This window comes from Gouania willdenowi, chromosome 12, assembly GCF_900634775.1.
Source record: "Gouania willdenowi chromosome 12, fGouWil2.1, whole genome shotgun sequence".
NCBI classification, from domain to species: domain Eukaryota; kingdom Metazoa; phylum Chordata; class Actinopteri; order Blenniiformes; family Gobiesocidae; genus Gouania; species Gouania willdenowi.
Window position 1 is genome coordinate 17,766,782 of NC_041055.1, and position 18,225 is coordinate 17,785,006.

At 38.1% G+C, this 18,225-nt stretch overlaps 2 protein-coding genes and 1 long non-coding RNA gene across 3 annotated transcripts; 1 reads left to right on the forward strand and 2 right to left on the reverse strand.

Annotated features, from left to right (window-relative positions):
• The first annotated feature begins 746 nt into the window (after positions 1–746).
• On the forward strand, positions 747–11,576 carry skor2 (SKI family transcriptional corepressor 2). Its single transcript, XM_028462829.1, has 9 exons — positions 747–1,009; positions 2,668–4,684; positions 5,183–5,246; positions 5,739–5,819; positions 8,486–8,551; positions 8,700–8,798; positions 8,963–9,030; positions 10,278–10,341; positions 10,452–11,576. The coding sequence occupies exons 2-8, from the start codon at positions 2,696–2,698 to the stop codon at positions 10,332–10,334; spliced, it is 2,424 nt and encodes an 807-aa protein (XP_028318630.1). The 5' UTR covers positions 747–1,009; positions 2,668–2,695; the 3' UTR covers positions 10,335–10,341; positions 10,452–11,576.
• Positions 11,577–15,225: 3,649 nt separating this feature from the next.
• Positions 15,226–15,955, reverse strand: LOC114473295 (uncharacterized). The gene is made up of 4 exons (XR_003675239.1): positions 15,881–15,955; positions 15,701–15,793; positions 15,353–15,522; positions 15,226–15,258 (listed from the first exon to the last, which is right to left on the reverse strand). It is a non-coding gene; the product is annotated as an uncharacterized LOC114473295 (long non-coding RNA).
• A 95-nt stretch (positions 15,956–16,050) lies between these two features.
• On the reverse strand, positions 16,051–17,943 carry LOC114473719 (homeodomain-interacting protein kinase 1-like). Its single transcript, XM_028463488.1, has 6 exons — positions 17,827–17,943; positions 16,942–17,117; positions 16,674–16,850; positions 16,375–16,556; positions 16,129–16,252; positions 16,051–16,056 (listed from the first exon to the last, which is right to left on the reverse strand). The coding sequence occupies exons 1-6, from the start codon at positions 17,837–17,839 to the stop codon at positions 16,051–16,053; spliced, it is 678 nt and encodes a 225-aa protein (XP_028319289.1). The 5' UTR covers positions 17,840–17,943.
• Between the last annotated feature and the right edge of the window lie 282 nt (positions 17,944–18,225).

The window sequence follows — 18,225 nt, forward strand, 5'->3', positions numbered from 1 at the left end:
TTAAAATTTTTCAGAAATTCCGGATGATCCCACATGGGACCCCGACCCTAAGGTTGAAAAACACTGATTTAGTAGCTCCTGAATAGATTTATTTCCATAGTTTTTATCATTTCACGCCTGGGGTGGGACCAAGACTAACACTTTATTTGTTCATTTTCCCCTCTCTCTCTCTCTTTTTCTCTCTCTCTCTCTAATACCCCCTGTAGTGCCATCATGTACCCCTAGGGGTACACATACCCCCATTTGAGAAACACTGCTCCAGGGTACACAAATTAGACCAAAACTACCTAGCTTGTATTGTATTAGCATAATGTGTATTTTTTTTTCCTTCTACAAACTGATTCATGGCTTTAAAAAATGTAAAAAAAAAAAAATACATTTCTTTTTAGGTTGTTTGTTTTTGGTCATCACATTCATCTTTTTGGCTCTAGCACGAGGACAGATAGAAAGATGAGGGCCTAGAAATGATGCTAACGCTAACATGTTGGAGTGTAGAGCACGTGTAGTAGTCAGTAAAGTTCTGTTTGAGTTACAGTGGCATGCGCGTGCCCAAGAACCCAAGAATGAGTGGGTTTGAACGATTCAGGGGGGAAAGTCCGCGCGCGCGTACGCAGGGGGGCTGAGCTTGTGTGCTTGACGCCAATCAAACCGCGAGGCAGGCAGGTGTGTGTGTGTGTGTGTGAGAGAGAGATAGAGAGAGAGAGAGACAGAGAGAGAGAGAGAGTCGGATTAAGACGGCGCGTGGCTGCTCTGATAGGAGGATAAAGCTGGCTCGAGCGCAGCAGTTTTACTCACATCATCTCACGAGCCAGTTCACTCCACGTTTGACATAAAAACTCAAACAAACGGTAAAACCTACACAGCGACACGGATGTAACACAGAGTGTTTGCGAGATTTTGGTTTTTTTTAAAAAAGAATGAGTTCTTTGAAAGCGGGTAACGTACGTCGATACATGTCGTGACGGGACACTTTTTCCACGCAATTTGGGATAATTTCCCGACGTAAAAGGTAAGAACTTTTTTCCTTATTGCTGCCGAGATAACTGGAACGTGGTAAAAATACACGAATGTAAAATTGTAAATGTGTATATATAGCATAAAAATGGCACGTTAAAGTACAGATTATTATTATTATTATTATTATTATTATTATTGATACAAGCCTTTTATTTTGCTGTTTCCCCAAAGCTCAATAAGTTTTCCAAGAGGCCCATTTATTCACCGCCTTAAGTCAAGTTTTATCCAAAGTGAATTTCTGCCCCGAGCTGAATTTTTATTTATTTATTTATTTTTAATACCTGTATTCAGAAACATTGATAAGTGACTCTTCAAAAAAAATAAATCGAGACCGATTAAATTATATCGAAGTATATGAACGAACACACACACGGTAACAGTGGGATTTATAAGCAGTGACTTATTATGGAAAAATAACACTTTGTCTCAAATGTACTTAAATACAATGATTGATTCTGGTGTATTTAATTTTAGGTCATTTTAAACGACACAATAAGGCTTTGGAAAAGGCGGATTTTCTCAAATCTGTAAAACTCTTATTCTTGCCTGGCTTTGAGTTGTACATGCCCAACTTTTAATGTTCTGCACATATTTCCGCGTGTAAAAAGTAATTTAATAATTTAACTAACTAATAACTATATTATATCGGGTCCCACTAACTAATATAGCGCGATATTGATTCTAAATACACGTGTTATTTATTGGGTATTGGCATGTGTTTAATCACCAAAGAAAACATAAATGTAGGTTTGAAAAATGACAAAAATATTATTTTAGAGGCCTTTATGAAAATTTTAAATCTGTTTTTTTTTTTTTCTTTTTTTAAATCAGCTGATTTATTCTACAAAATGTTAATCAAACGAAAACGTTCTCGAGAACGTCAAAAAAAATTGTACTTAAATGCATTTTGTGTGCATAGGCCTATATAACTGTTATTACGAAAATATGTCAGTGTTACAACTTTATAATTTTGCATCTGAAATTTCACAGCCAACGTTTGAATAACGTTGATAACGTTTAGCAAAAAAACAAAACAAAAAAAAAAAACTATTTCGCTAAAAGAGAAAAACAAACAATTATGTATATCTGAAAATATTAGTTTCATTATTTTTATTTGTTTACAATTGTACATATTTTTTTATATTCAAAATACACGTGCAGTGGATTTCTGCATCCGTGTTTTTTTTTTTTTCACACCTGCTTTCCTGTAAATGAACAGTGTTGTTAATGTTGGGTTGCAATAATGACAAGGCTGTTATTTTGCAAACATTTTAAATGTTTTTGTTTTTTTTTTCTTTTTTTACGATTTATTACAAGACGAGTCATTTTAGAAGAAAAATATTTCAGCTCTTTAATTTTCTGTGTCAATGATAATTGAAAAAGAATTGCTTTGATTAGAGTTAAACCGTTGATATGCAATACCTTTCGTGATTAAAACAACCTTTCCTGTATTGATAAATTTGACTTTTATGTAAAAAATATGTTTGACCTTAACTTGTTTGATTTTTTTTTTTACTTATTTAAAAGCTGTATTACACAGTTCCTTTTTTTGTTTCTAAGAATAAAATAAACTGATTTTCCTGAAGATTTAAGTGACTAAACTAAAGTGTGTGTTTTCTTTTATTTGTTTTTATTTGACATTTTAAACAGGTATTTCTTCAAGTGTTTGCATTCAGCTATGGACAAAAGTCATCTATCAAGCTCTAGTGAAATCATCATGAGTTCCACGGGATCGTATCAACAGGAGCCCCTGACTCCACCCAGGACAGCCCATCACCATTCTTCATCTTCCTTATCCTCACCCTCTTCTTCCTCATCCTCCTCTCCCCTCAAACCCAACCAGGTCGGTCAGGTTATCCTGTACGGGGTTCCTATCGTATCTCTAGTCATTGATAACATTGAGAGACTTTGTCTGGCACAGATTTCCAACACTCTCCTCAAAAACTACAGCTATAATGAGATTCACAATCGGCGGGTGGCGCTTGGCATCACCTGTGTCCAGTGCACTCCAGTTCAGCTGGAGATCCTCCGCCGGGCGGGCGCTATGCCCATATCATCACGTCGCTGTGGTATGATCACCAAGCGAGAGGCTGAGCGCCTGTGCAAGTCATTCCTGGGGGAGAACTCGCCACCTAAACTACCCGACAACTTCGCCTTTGACGTTTCACACGAGTGTGCCTGGGGTTGCCGTGGCAACTTCATCCCAGCACGCTACAACAGCTCCAGGGCCAAATGCATCAAATGCTCATTTTGCAACATGTACTTCTCACCAAATAAGTTTATTTTTCATTCTCACCGCACACCCGACGCAAAGTACACCCAGCCCGATGCTGCCAACTTTAACTCCTGGCGTCGACACCTGAAACTCAGCGACAAACACCCACTTGATGATTTAGCTTACGCTTGGGAAGACGTCAAAGCGATGTTCAACGGAGGCAGCCGAAAGAGAGCGCTACCCTCTTCTTCCCATTGTTCTTCTATGGGCTCGCTGAAGTCTCTCTCGGGCTCTGTAGTGCCTCATATGATGGGATCAGACCTTGCAGCTCAGAAAAGATCCCGCTTTGAAGATGATGACGATCTGGATGGAGACAGCCTTTCACCACGCAAGACTCCACGTAGCTACCCTGTCATTCCTGTTCCAAGTAAAGGTTTTGGCATGTTGCAGAAGTTCCCACCCACATCACTCTTTCCCTCCCCGTATCCGTTCCCAGCCTTCGGCCTGTGCCAGCAGAAAAAAGAGGACAGCGATGTTTCCGCTGGACAGAAAGGTCCCGGCTTTTCAGGCCTATTATGGCCTGGTCGCAAAGATACATTTTATCCTCCGTTCTGCATGTTTTGGCCTCCTAGAGCAGCTGGAGGAATCCCTGTACCCACCTACCTCCAGCCCCAGCACAGCACCCTCTCCTCCCTCACAGACAGCCCCTCCCTCAGACAGGCCTTCCTGGATCTCTCAGACCCAAGTGAACCTGGAGCTGGAAGTGGCAGCGGAAACAGTGTCAGTGCAAGTTTAGCTGCTGGAAACGGGTCCGCCACACCCAGACCTGGGCTCTTTGACCCAGACTGCCCAACCATCGCTCCTGACCTTCGCCCGGTGACATCAGAAGGCTGGCTCAAATTACTGGACACTCCAACCCTCCATACAAGAAAGCCAAGCTATAGTTCTGCCTTCCGCCCTGTTATTAAGGATGCTGAGAGCATTGCAAAGCTCCACAGCAATGGGGGAGTGGCCACTGGGGCATCGGATGAGGACTTTGGGGTTGTAATAGCTGGATCCAACCAAAACCACCGGCTGTCACCAACCAGCAGCTGTAGTTACGGAAGTGAAAGTGCAGGCGATGTAGAAGCAGAGGGAGGAGAGAGCGAGGAAGAGGGAGAGGTGGACGTGGAGTCATCGAAGCAGGAGGATGAGGAAGAGGATGGTAGCTTCACCAGCAGGCCACCACAGACACAACCCAGCCTGTACCTCCCAGCACTGAGCGACAGTGCGGGAGAGGAGAGGGAGAGGGGGAAGGACAGGGGGAGTGGTGCCATGTACCCCAGCACGTCCCCTCCATCCTCCTCAGATCCCGTCCGCCAGGAGTCACCCAGCCTTCCCGCCTCCCCGTCTGCCTGCCTGCCCCTTTCCAGCTCCACCCCACCTCGCCGGGAGGACAGCGCTTACAAAAACGTAAATATACCCACAGGCCACTTTAGATAATTATTATTTAAATGCTGCTACAGTCAGGCATGTGTGATCTGCATAATCAGATTGATGGACTGGTTCCTCCCTGTAGAAATTGAAACAGTCACCCTGCTCTGATCCCTGCTAATAGGCACAGGCGTGGATTATTTAGTGTTCCACAGTGTGTTTGCGCTCCTCTTGTTCCCCCAGTCTGTTAGGACAACTCTAATCTTTAACCTGTCAACTCTCAAATTAACCTCTGAGCGATGGTAGAGGGTTAGGATGTGCTGCATAGGGTAAAAAATAAATAAAAAAATGTGCATAATTATTTACAGATTATTTCAAATTACCGGTATATGATTAAAAGCTGGAATTCAAAGATAACAAGTTGAGTTTTGTGCACAAAAAAGTAAAAATATGCACATAACACCACTAACACAAACAAGTTACATTGGAATATGGTATAAATGTCAATGTGATTTATTATTTGTCTATGATTTCCAGGTTCATAAAAACAGAGAAGAGGGCCTCCCAGCTTATGCAGCCAAAGAAAGTTCCAGCCTTTCTGGTAAGTGTGCCAACTTTTGATCTTTTATACACAATAAATGTTTTGGAAAAACTACAAAGCACCTTTTTTTTCTTCACAAAACCCTATTCCACACCTTTGTTTCATCACTATTTTTTTTTTTTCCATTTTGCACATAAGAAAAACCAAACACACTATTTCAACAGGCTGTTACACACTCTATCTGTTTCATTAGATGTCTGATCAGTTGTGCTCAGCGTCTTTGTTTCATCTGTGGTCTGAGTGAGTGGTTTTATAGTGTCCCCGTGTCCCTGTGAGGCTCATATTCCTGAGACGTTTCATTTGCTCTCCTCATCTCCAACTCTGACCCTTTTGTCAAGGAAATAGTCTTCTGCACACAAGAACACTTAGCCAAAAAGACACACACACACACACACACCATGCGTACACGTGGTTATCTCATGGGCCTGTTAACCAGCTCAACCAATGGGCCTTACTGACTCTGTCTCTCTTTCTCGCTCTCATGTCTTCCAGAGGAAAACAAAGAGAAGCAGAGTAGTTTCTTTGTATCAGAGAGTGAGACGTCAGCACCAGACTACTGGAGGGAGAGTTCAGGTACAAATAATCGCTGCTGTATCTCATGTACTATAGATCAGCTTCTTCTGTTGGATAGAGAAAAAGGACAAGCTAAGTAAATGCACAAAATGATTTGAAAAAAAAAAAAAAAAAAATGTTCAAAATTACAGAAAAACAATACACTAGACAAGAAAAATGTACAAAATGACTCCAAAAATGGCAACAAAGAAACACACGTTGAGAAAAACGATCAAAACGACAAAAAACCCCTGCACAAAACGACCTCAAATATACACAAATGTCTCTAAAATTACAACAAATCTCCACAAAATCATTTTAAAACCACAAGTTAACGACATAAATGCATGAAAATGGAAACAAATACACAAAACAAGCACAAAATAACACACGAAACGACAACAAAAACACAAGAACAAACCCTTTGTTCTTTCCAGTGTCATTGCTCAGATTGGTTATTGCTCATTTTTTTCTAATTATTTTATTTTATTTATTTAAAATAAATGTTTGGTCAATATTCTAAATGCTGACATAAATGTTAATAATATGGCCCCTTGGATCAATCACATATTTTTTGCCCCACTGTCATAACAGTTGCGCACCCCTTAGCCAGACCCTTCTAGCTTCCCTCTCCCACCCAAAAAAACTACTTTTAATTTAATTTCATCACCGTTTAAATCTTCGATCAGAGAGCAAACTTGAGTCGAATCTTCGTGTAAACCACATGCACCACGATAAGGTTTAAAATTGGTTGCTTGGTTGGTAAAGCTGTCACTTCAAATATAAATATACAAAAAAACAAAACACAGGCACCACATATTGTTTAAATGTTTTTGATTCCATTTAAATGGAATAAACGGTGAGTAAGGGATTCAGATGAATACACACATGTAATGCTGCACTGGTATCTGCACACATAGGCGTCTACTGTTGCCTGTGATGTTGCTCTTTAGGGGGATTTTGTAGTTCAACCAGATAGAATGAGATCAGAAATGAGCAGCTCTACCTAGGCAATCTCTACCTAGACTCATACTGCCACTGACATAATTGTCTTTTTTTTTTCTTCCCATTTTCAGCGCAAGAAAAAAAAAAAAAACCCAAACCCTTTCCTGTTTGAAAAAAAAATCACTGCTTATTGCCTTTTTATATCTGTCAGGAAGACATTAAAAGTGCTTTATGTCATCTGTGCCAACATTTCTATCTACTACACACACATGCCCGCACACACACACACAGCATAATGGTCCCTGCACATAATGTATAATGTATTTCGAAAAATTACACGAAACAAATTAAATGAGAGCACCTTTCCCCTGATTGCCTAACGTCTCCCTGGGCGGTGGGAAGCTCTCCATGATTAGAGGGCCTGCTTCCTCACGGTCCCACCGCACACACCCCCTTACCTCCACTGTCTTTAAACTCTCCCTCTGTTTCTAGGGAGAGAGAGAGAGAGAGAGAGAGAAAAAAAAATCTAATTTTCCATTTATGTAATGCAAACCGCCTTGGCTTTGACTATTCACGGTTAATTGACTGTCAAACGAGGTTGTTATCCTCAGGCACTGTCTGCAAATTTGCTTGTCATATGAGACAGAGAGGGAAGCAGAAGAGAGAGAGAGAGGGAGGGAGAGAGAGAGAGAGAGGGAGGGAGAGAGAGAGAGAGACATAAGCAGGCAACACATGAAATGACTGCAGGAGAATAAGGCTAGTCTCTATTGCTTCATTTAACGCGTACAACGCTAAACAGACTTTAACGTCTAACCTAAGAAATTGTATTGGTGCTTTAAAACCTGATAGCATTGAAACAACAGCCTAAAGATGTCAAATAGACTTTAATATTAAAAATACAGATGTAGGGTTTCATATGCATTCTACAGATGATGATGGGTTTGCTCACTGCAGCTTGTGATAACAGCCAAGCAGCAATAATGTCCTTAATTCATCAGCGATCACAGCTGCACTTATTTACAATGAACCTACGCTGACATCTAGAGGTTAAAATATGAATGACAATATTTATCTTTAGCTCAGGTTCACAATGCAATAGATAAAAGACTTCAGATGCAACGTCCAGTTAGTACAGTTTTAAAATGTAGGTTTGCATGTTCTCCACGTGCTTGCATTGGTTTCCAAAACAGAATCAGTATTTGTTACAAAGTAGAGTTTTAGGACTTTAACTTGGTGGATGGACCAAACAAAAACAAAACAGAAACAGTATAATAATAATAATAATAACAAATATGAAGCATGTAATTTAGTGTAAAATGGCTAAATGTGTGCGTGTGTGAATTTTTGCCCGTGCAACAGAGTGGCCTGTCCTGGGTGAACCATGCCTTTGTGCACAACACACCACTGCTATTATAAATGGAGGAAGGAAAACCAAAACATAACCACAGACAGAAAATTATTTAGTGGTTTTAGGAGTTAATTTAGCATTTAGATTCACATTTTAAAAGCATACAGATTTTATCATTCCAATATCAGTTTGAAATGATAAATTATTAGAACAACATATGTAAAAAAAAAAAAAAAAGATTCAGTATTTGCACAGAAATGTTTTTTTTTGACGATTGACTGCAAAATAATACATTAAATTAAATGTTCCGTGTTTGAATACATATTTATTGTCTGTCCTTTTTGTTTTAGTCAGAAAGTTAAAAAGTTATAATGACTTTTCTTCTTGTTTTTAGTCGATCAAAGCCGAGGGGCTGCCTCCCCTGTGTCACTGAAGAAGGATGTGGAGAACATGGAAAAAGGTAAACATCAGGTTAAAAGTCTCCTTTCAATGGTCTTCACCCAGACTGTTGATCCTGCAGAAACCCACCAAGTCCATCAATGGTTGTGATTACAATGAGGCCCTTTTTGATCTAACAGTTGTTGTTGTTCATTCCTGTCCACCTGTAGAAGAGCTGCAGAAGGTTCTCCTGGAGCAGATCGACTTCAGGAGGAGACTGGAGCAGGAGTTTCATGCTCTCAAAGGCACTTCACCATTCCCCGTCTTCCGTAAGTTTAGATCTTTCTTTACTTCCCCACTTTTCCAAAGTCTCTACGTTCCCACATTTTTAGTTTAATCCTCTTCTCTAACTGTGTCTCCCTACCCACACCTGATGAACTCCTCTAATGATGACACGGCTCGGCATGATCATTGCTTTCCGCATTAATTTCAGATAATTTTCAAGATCAGATGAAACGAGAGCTCGCCTACAGAGAGGAGATGGTCCAGCAGTTGCAGATGGTAAGACTTCCTGTTAATGACACAATCAAGATGAACACTGATGGAAAAATTCACTTTTAAATGACAAATAAAACATGCAATAATAGTCATGCCCATTTAAGAAAAAAAAAAAGCCATGTGATTGCTTAAAAAAAAAGTCCCTGCAATAATTCCCCAGAAAAAGATATGATTAAGGCAATTTTCTGTGAAACAGTCACACAGTTAGAGCTGAAAAAGAGGAAATTGAAAACAGTTAAAAAGACGCAGAATAATAGCTTCATTATAACCAAAAACTAACAGAGATGTTAGACGCGATAAGGAAATCCAAAGGCGCTGCTTACACGCAGCAAAGGCAAAGTGGATGATTAATAATTAAAGCTGTCAAAGAGACGTGACTGAGCACTTGTAGTGATGTCTATACATTTGTCAGGAGCGAGCCAATCAGTTTGCCTTTCATGGGTGAAAAGTTCCTCTGCAGCCGTCTGACTGTTTCCGTCCACATCAATCACCCGAGCAGCTGGCGAACAGGCTGACAGACGCTGTTCACAACAACTGGACACGCTCCAGTTCACACGATGGCAAACACGCACACACACAGATACACATGGAACCAAAATAGCAGATGATTAGACATTAAAACTCATTAACACACTCTGACAAACTTTCATAAAAATGTGCCCAAAGTGTCTGGAAGCAGAAGATAGATATGACGTATTAATTTCAAACAAAGATCTAAATGATTTTCAACTGAAAGTTACATTTATATTACTTTTTCAAGACACCAAAAACTTTTGTCAGCCTGTCGAGTTCTGTTTTCTTTTTTTCAGAAATTTAAAAATTAATTTTTTGCTTGTCTCAATAAGCATTAGTGTGTCTTACTGGTGGTGTATCTTGACTATCCATGAAAAAAAATGTCTATATGCTGGAATTGCATTTTTTAAAAAATGCCTTTTTGTTCAAAAAGGTAACTTTTATGGACATGGCTTTAAAAAAAAAAAAAAAAAAAAGAATCCAGTTTCTGTGGGGCACATTACTGCTGTTCTAAAATAAGTGATTGCACTTTAAATATTTGTATGTAGTTTAAATAAAGGCTTTTTTATTCTTTTTTAATGAAGAAGCTGACAAATGTACACTCTTTAAAGGGGGGCATGAGGAAAAACTTAAATTAGATATAGGCTATACAAGACATATTAACTTATATATTAGATATATTATTAATCTTGATGATTCAGGCTACTTTACCTGTTTTGTGTGTGTGTATGTTTCAGATTCCCTACGCCAATATCATCAGGAAAGAGAAGATTAGCTCACATCTCAACAAGTAGCTCAAAGGTAACACATTTCATTGCTAATATTTCTTAGACCTTACATTATCTTATGGTGTTATATCACGTACCAGTAAACACAGATGTGCTAAACCATGTTTTTAATTGTTTCCACAGACTCTAGTCGCCCAAACTCCAGAAAAAGATGCTTGAAAATGGATCAAGAACCTATTAATTAATAGCACTAAAATAACTACAGAAGGATTTTGGGTTTTCTGGGAGGCAGAAACTACGGACTTATGCTTGGTGACTGTCTCCCTGTCTCAACTCACTTTACCCAACCAACATGAAGTGGTTTAAAGCTTGGAGAAAACCAGCCAGGACCAAAGCAGTGCTCGTCTTTCATCAGTGAATCCTTAAGTACTCTGCAAGAGCCGCTGTATAATAAATATTCTGAGTTTTTCCGCAGATAAAACCAAGAAAAACTGTGAAAAAAAAAACGTTTGTGGCTCACATGTACATAAAGAACACTGTCACCTAATATTAAGACATATTAGGAGAGTCACTTTTATTGTAGTTACACCACTGTGATAATGTGTAACTAAATCAAAACAAACACACGGTACTTTTAAAAACTGAACGTTTGATTTATTCCTATGTCCTTTTGTGACATACAATAAGTGCAGACATTGGAGTTTGGTTTGTGGGATGATACAGAATAAACGTCATAAACAAGGGCAGTGAATGCTAAAAATGTAACACTATTATCACATCCAAAGAGCACAGATACAGTGTGTATTCATAGTTGTTGTACATTGAAGTTCCTTTATACTGTGAAAGGTGGCCCTAAATATCCCAATGGTCATAGAATTGAACATCCTGCAGATCAATCAGTGGAGCTACCCGAAGGTGTTTTTTATTCTCTACGTCAGTTTTTATAAGAAGGTTATCAAATTAGAAACATGGGTTTCAAAGGAATCCGTTGCAGAACGTTTATATGTGTGGACAATAAAGAAACAAACGAAGAGCTAAGTAAAAGGACTCCAGTTTGTCGTGGTTGTTGTTGTTGTTGTAGATACGCTGTAAATATATATAAATGATTTTGCTTGACTGTATATAATGTCACACATGAAAATATTGAACTCCACAGTCAGTCTATTGATATGTGTTTGTTTATTTATTTGCCTGGGAATTTATTTGTTAATATACTGTTTATTATAATGTCTATGGGAAATGAAGAAGACGTGATGATAGTTGGGATGCTGCCAAAAAAGAGTAAAAAAGGATAGAACGCTCACTTTGTTCAGGGAAAAAAAAAAAAAAAAGAAATAAAGCTGTCCTCTACTGAGAAAGTGTTATCAGTTCAAACTGTTAATGCGGATGTAGTTCACACTGTTCATATCGTTTCTCTGCTATTTATGTGGGAATTAAAAGTCTATACAAAAAAAGCATCTGGTTTCCTATTTTATAATCAATGTGAATTTAATTGTTTTTTTGTTTTTTCTTCTTTTAAATGACATTCTCTTACAATACTAGATTTGACACATTTATACACTGTGATGACACCATAATCCAGTGAATACAGCAGAAATATTTACAAGATATAAATAAGGAGATGATCTTGTTTTTACGCTTTTATTTAGACCAGAGATTTAATACTTTTATCACAGCGGCATCCACAAACATATATTGTCCAATTGAGGGCCACATCACCAAAATTCATGTCAGCATTAAGAATAATGACCTGAGCATTAACACAAGAATGAACAAAGGGCTTTGTCTGTATTCATGTTGTTTTATGTTTTGTTAGTTGTTTTGTATATTTTTTTTTTGTTAGTTTTGCTTTTTTCATTTGACCTTTTGTTTATTTTTGAGCAATTTTGTAAGTTTTTGAAGTCAGTTTTGTCTTTTTTCGCATACTTTTGTAATCTTGTGCATTTTTGCTACCCTCTTGTGTGTTTTTCTACAATTTTATATGTTTTTTTGGAGTCATTTTGTGAAATTTTTATGTAATTTTGTAATTTTTAGGAGCAATTCTCCAGTACTCCAGTTATCGTTTGGTTATTTGTGCGTGTTTTTGTTGTCGTTTTGTGTATTTTTTGTCCTTCTGTATGTTAATGTTGGGGACTGCACAATATTAGAACAAGGGCCGCAAGTGGCCCCCGCGCCGCCAGTTGGACATGTCGGATTTAGATAATGACCTTTGGACAATTTTTGTGCTCAAACGTACCAACCATTTTCATTTTTATTTTTTGCTTTCATTAAATATCCATGTTTATTCTTTCAACATTATTATCATATAATAAAACCATATTAATATAGATCTGACATATTCATTTCAAACCAAATGATCTTCAGCTAAAAGTTACATTTATTTTACCTTTTCAAGAGACCAAAAACTTTTGTCAGCCTGTCTAGTTTTCTAGTTCTGTATTATTTTTTTCCTGAAATTCTTAAATAATATTTTGCTTGTCTAAATTAAGATAAATTATATGTAATACCGGTTGTGTATCTCGACTAAACATTGAAAAAAATGTCTATAGACCCTTTGATTGTTTGTAAACATTGTGACGTATTTTGTTGGGCGGGGCTTAGCCTGGAAGCAAAACCACAATTGTCTTAAACTTTATAATTGACGTCCACTAACGTTATTCCTCCTATTCTGGCACCCAAACACACAGCAAGACGACATTCTCAAGCTGTAACATTACTAGTAGCATCCACAGTCTTTAGCCAGCAACGTTTCCTGTGTTTACCTCCAGCTGAAGTTGTGACATCACTCGTGACGTAGCCATTAAAACAAGTTTTTATCAAATATTGAGACATTATTATTATTATTATTATTATTAGGGGGTCAAGCCCGCGGGGACAGGGAACCGCGTATGTAAGCATACGCGGTTCCTAGGACCAGCGGTGCTAGGAACCCTATGAAACTTGGCACGTAGAGTCTTCAGTTGGACGTGATATACAGTGAACTAAATGAGTTTGTTCGGGTAAATTATGCGCAAATTATTAACAAGTAAAGTTTTCTGGCTAGCAATAAATATGCGAACTAGCGCATATCTCAATCAAAATAAATGCTAACAACACAGAAAATCAGGTAACCGGGACTCGAACTCGCAACCCTGAGCATGAAAATCCAAAATATTACATAGGACAGTGGCTTCCAAACTTTTCACAGTCCCGTACTGCTTCAGACATTTAACCTATAAAACCATGTACCCCCTACTCCTCCACACTTAAAAAAACATAATAATGTAATGTCATATGCAGTTTAGCCCTACAAGGGAATTTTTCTCAGAATTGTACCTATCCTGTTGAGGAGTAATATATAATGGAAAAAAACAACAATAAGAAAACATCTTATTCAGAATTATCACTTGTTTGATTCATCTAATAATTTAACCTACTGGCATTTTTAGTAATAAACCTATTTCTTCTTTGTTTTGGAAAAATAAGTTGACCAAACATTTATGTAAATTTATTATGTTGCTGCTGTTTTTATCCTGCAATACGAGCCAATGCAACGACATTTCATTGTTATCTGTACTGTAAAGTTCAAGTTTGAATGAAGTTTGAATAAAGAAAGTCTAAGTCTTAATTGAACGTATCGCAGTAATACAGCATATTGATCACCATGAAACTGTGAAATACAACTCACTACAACTTAAATAAGATGGATGAGCCAATGTTTGGCTGAATTTGAGTGAATCTGTCTTTAATCGTTCTCCACATTTCTATTTTTCTGTCCACATTCACACAAGTAGGGGTCTACATGGTGGCAAAGTACATCAAGGTCTTGATAAAACATTTGTCTAGTGCAAACAAATGCAGCTTTTGCCATATTTGCAATTTTTTTGACAAGATTCTTTCACTCTGATGTTTCCATGCAGGAAAATACCAACAAAATTTGAAATAAGATAAAATTGTATGTGAGCTTTCACTTAGGCCAAAAGGTTTCATAATTCCAGGGGATCTATTGGGGGATTTACCATACTGTTACAGATTGGCACAAAGTGCACAGCCATGTCCAGCTCATCATGTCAATCAGGGAGATCTGCTGCACCTGTAGAGTTGAGCACAGCTGTGAGTTGTTGACAATCAGCTGGACTGGAGTACAGAAGGAGGATTTTCACTCTTGGTTCAGTTGCTGTGAGAAATTGGACTCAGAAGGTTTGGCATCATGTGCTGGTCTTCTTTAAAGCTTGAGTTTGACTCTGAATAATTCATCCAAGTCGAGAGCAGAGGCTCTTTATTATTTTGGTGTGTAGTTTTTTTTTTTTTAGATCACCCATCACCAACCCTTTTAATCATTTTCAGTAGGAAAATTATTATGGACAGTCAAAATGATCACTACTGTTCATGAATCAATAATATTTTGTCAGATTTTATTCCATCACAAATGTTTTACCAATTCTAATTATATGATCTATTATTGTATCAGTGGCATTATTATTATAGCATTGCATGAGGTGAATAGATGGGGACAAAGGCCACATGGACCTCTGGTAACCATAGGAGGAAGCTGAGATCATTTTCATTTCTATCCAGGACTTTTAGCAGCTCTGCAGAACATTTAGCACACTACAATGTCAGGTACTTCCCCAAAAAGCTGAGAAAAAAATGTTTGAGAAAGGGGTTAAAACTATGAAAATATTAACAAAGCAGGTAAGTCATAAATGTTTATTGTAAAAATGTCGCTAAATTATGCCAATTGCATGAGAGAGGGTACTCAGTACTGCAATCTTTGGGTTAATAAGCCACAATTTTATTTAAAACAGGGTACTCAGCATCCCAATCCTCAGGCAAATGTGCCTCAATGAGTCCACATTTGCCGTTTGCATTAAATATGGGGTACTCGGCATCCCAATCCTCAGGCAAATGTGCCTCAATGAGTCCAACTTTGTTGTTTTGATGAGAAACGGGGTACTCTGCATCCAAGTCTCTGGGTGATTGTGACTCAATGACCTGTGCCTCGGTTTGACTAGAGGAAAAATTTAAAAAGATTAGTATAAAATTCAAAAGAACAACAAGTTGATTTCCATGTGCGCGAATGCTTAAACAGTGCAGTTACTCACTGTTCTCTGCTGTCTGGCTCCTGGCTCAGGTATGACCCCGTAATGTAGGGATGCTGAAGAGCATCAGTGGGAGAGATTCTCTCTTCACCATCCAGATTCAACAGTTCTTTCAGGAACTCGATGAAGACCTTCCTGTCTTCTATTGTCTCATTGTCCCATAATTCAGTCATCTGGATTAATAAAAATATAGAGCGTTAGGTCAATACACAAGGTCATACCTCTCTTGCGCATGTTAACAAAAAAGAAACAGTGAGTAAATTCAGCTTATAAACGCATGTCTAAAGTAGGTTACATTTTAAAGAAGAGATCTCTAAGTATTTGAACTTAAATATCATAAAGAACACTTACATAGAGCAGGTCATCTAATGATGACAAATGTGGACGATTTTCGGGCCACTCCTCAGCTTTTGTTCTGTTCCTTGACTCGTACTCTTCTGGTGTCTGAGGAAACACAATGACAATAAAAGGGGTTTAAGATACGTTTAGGGCAACAATCAAGGTTCATCAACAATAAAAACTATGTTTTACCAGCAGCCTCCATCTTGTGCCCAATTCATCCACCTCATGACAGAAGAACTTCTTGCTGTAAAGGCCAAATTGGAGCTGCTGGTTTGATGGCATTCCCAGGATATCCACCATGCTCTGCATCTGCAGAAAGAACACAGTTACACACATTAGGGGCAGGTCGTCAAGACTATCTATACCTGTGTACATGTGAAAAAGAGAACGTAGGTACTTAAATGATTGGAGGGATGATGTATAAAAAGACGACCTACCATGAGGTATTCGCATTCGACCGGAAAGAGGCTGCCATTAAGGAAGAGGAATGCCAGCGTGCAGCCCACTCCCCACATGTCAATGGCCCCCGAGTAAGGAAGGCCAAGACAAATCTCTGGGGCCCTGTGAAGCAAAAATAATGAAATACACTTTAGAACACTAAATCTTAGCATTAAGTACCAACACTATAATAACACAGATTTGTTACAAAAATCCAGAAGTTGTTCAGGGTGACACCCTCATACCTGAAGCCGATTGCTTGAATTATGGTCCCGGTCATGGCTTCAGAAATGGGAGAAGCCACTCCAAAATCAATTAGCTTTACGCTAAATGAACTGTCATCAATGTTGACCATCATGATGTTGTCTGGCTTGATGTCATTGTGTATTATTTTTACAGCTTTGAGTCCCTGTAATGCCACCATCAGCTGCAGGGACACAATGAGAAAAGGATGAGAATGGAGTTCCTCTCATGGAGCTGTTTAAGCTCAGGTTTGAACTCATGGCTTTCTTAATTGATCAGCAAGTAATAAAAAGATTCATACCTGCTTTGCAATAGGACGGATGGAGTTGATGTTTAATGAACGGACCAGGTTGAGCAAATCCACGTCCAACAGCTCAAAGACGAGGCACTTATAGCCCAGGTATTCAAACTGCTCATAAAATGTCACCAGATTGAAGTGGTCAGCATTCAGAGAGCTGATGGTCTTCAACACTGACAGCTAGAGGGGAAAAAAGGACAATTAGATCATCTTTATCACTTTACCCCAAAAATTCATAGTTAAAGTTCTGTTGAAGGCACCAAACACTTACTTCGTCCTCAACATTTTGAAAATACTGACTCTTTAGGATTTTTACTGCAACCAATTTGCTACTGTTGTGAGCACGACACTTGGCAACTTTCCCGAAGGTACCTTCTCCGATAAACTCCAGGATTGTGTACCGAGTGGAGGGGCTGTGGAGGGCATGGCCTACCATTAGAGGATGTGCTGTCAAAGTGGATAGACAGGGCACAAGGTTAGTATTCAGTATTTTAACACTAATAATCAATCAATTGTTCTGTACTGTCACTTCTAAAGTTTGTGTTAGAAAAAAAGCCCAAAAGAAAAAGTCCTGAGTAACAAGAGCATCAATAGAAACAAAAAGGTAAAAATATCCAGCAAGAATAATAATAAAGTACAGATACTTCAAAACTAGTTAGGTACAGTATCAAGTACTTAAAGTTCATTTGTCCATACTTCTTGTATGCATATACAATATAGCAAACAGTTTATTGATGTTAATTGAAAGTGAACGGTTGTCTAACTGCAAGATGATAAAGAACCCAACAGTATCTACCTGTAGTTTGGTTTTAAAGAAAAAGCAGGCCTGCAAATCCACTATATGTGTGAAGTCCTGTCCCTCTATTGACTACATGTGTAGCACATCCTAATTTTCTGTTGGTACACTGAGCATTTTATTTTTGCTGTAAAAGGTTTTAAAAATATTGAGGTCAAACACTCTTATATTTTGTAATACATGCACACACATCTTTGGCTCTGAAAGCTCCCACAAAGTGTTCCAAACATATTTTCTATAGATAATCTGTAATTCTTTAAGGAAATCTAGTGATTCCTTCACTGACTAAAGTGTTTTTTTTTAATTTATTTTAGTAGATTACAATTCATCCTCATAATTTGTCTGTAAATACTGTCTTACCTGTAGCAGCCATTCCTCACTCAGGTCTTTACTATTTAACCTTTCAAACTTCACAAAAAATGCTTGTTTTACTTGTTAATACAAAGATACTCAGAGAGCTTTTGCTACTTAACCACTTGCAGTGAGAGAAGCAACTGGCATTCTAAAATTGTTTGGTTCTCTTTCATCTTGCTGCCACGGCAACCATTCAACTTTCAAGTAATGTCAACAAACTGTTACCTAAGAAAAAACAAAAAAACTTGCAAATCCAGTAAGTTTGCATAATAATAATTATAAAAAAAGTATTAAGTATTAATACATGGAGCTCCTCCTGATATATCACATTCATTCTGTGAACATTGAGGTCAAACACCTTTTTTTATGTATTACATGTAGGGATGGGAATTAAACGCGTTAAAT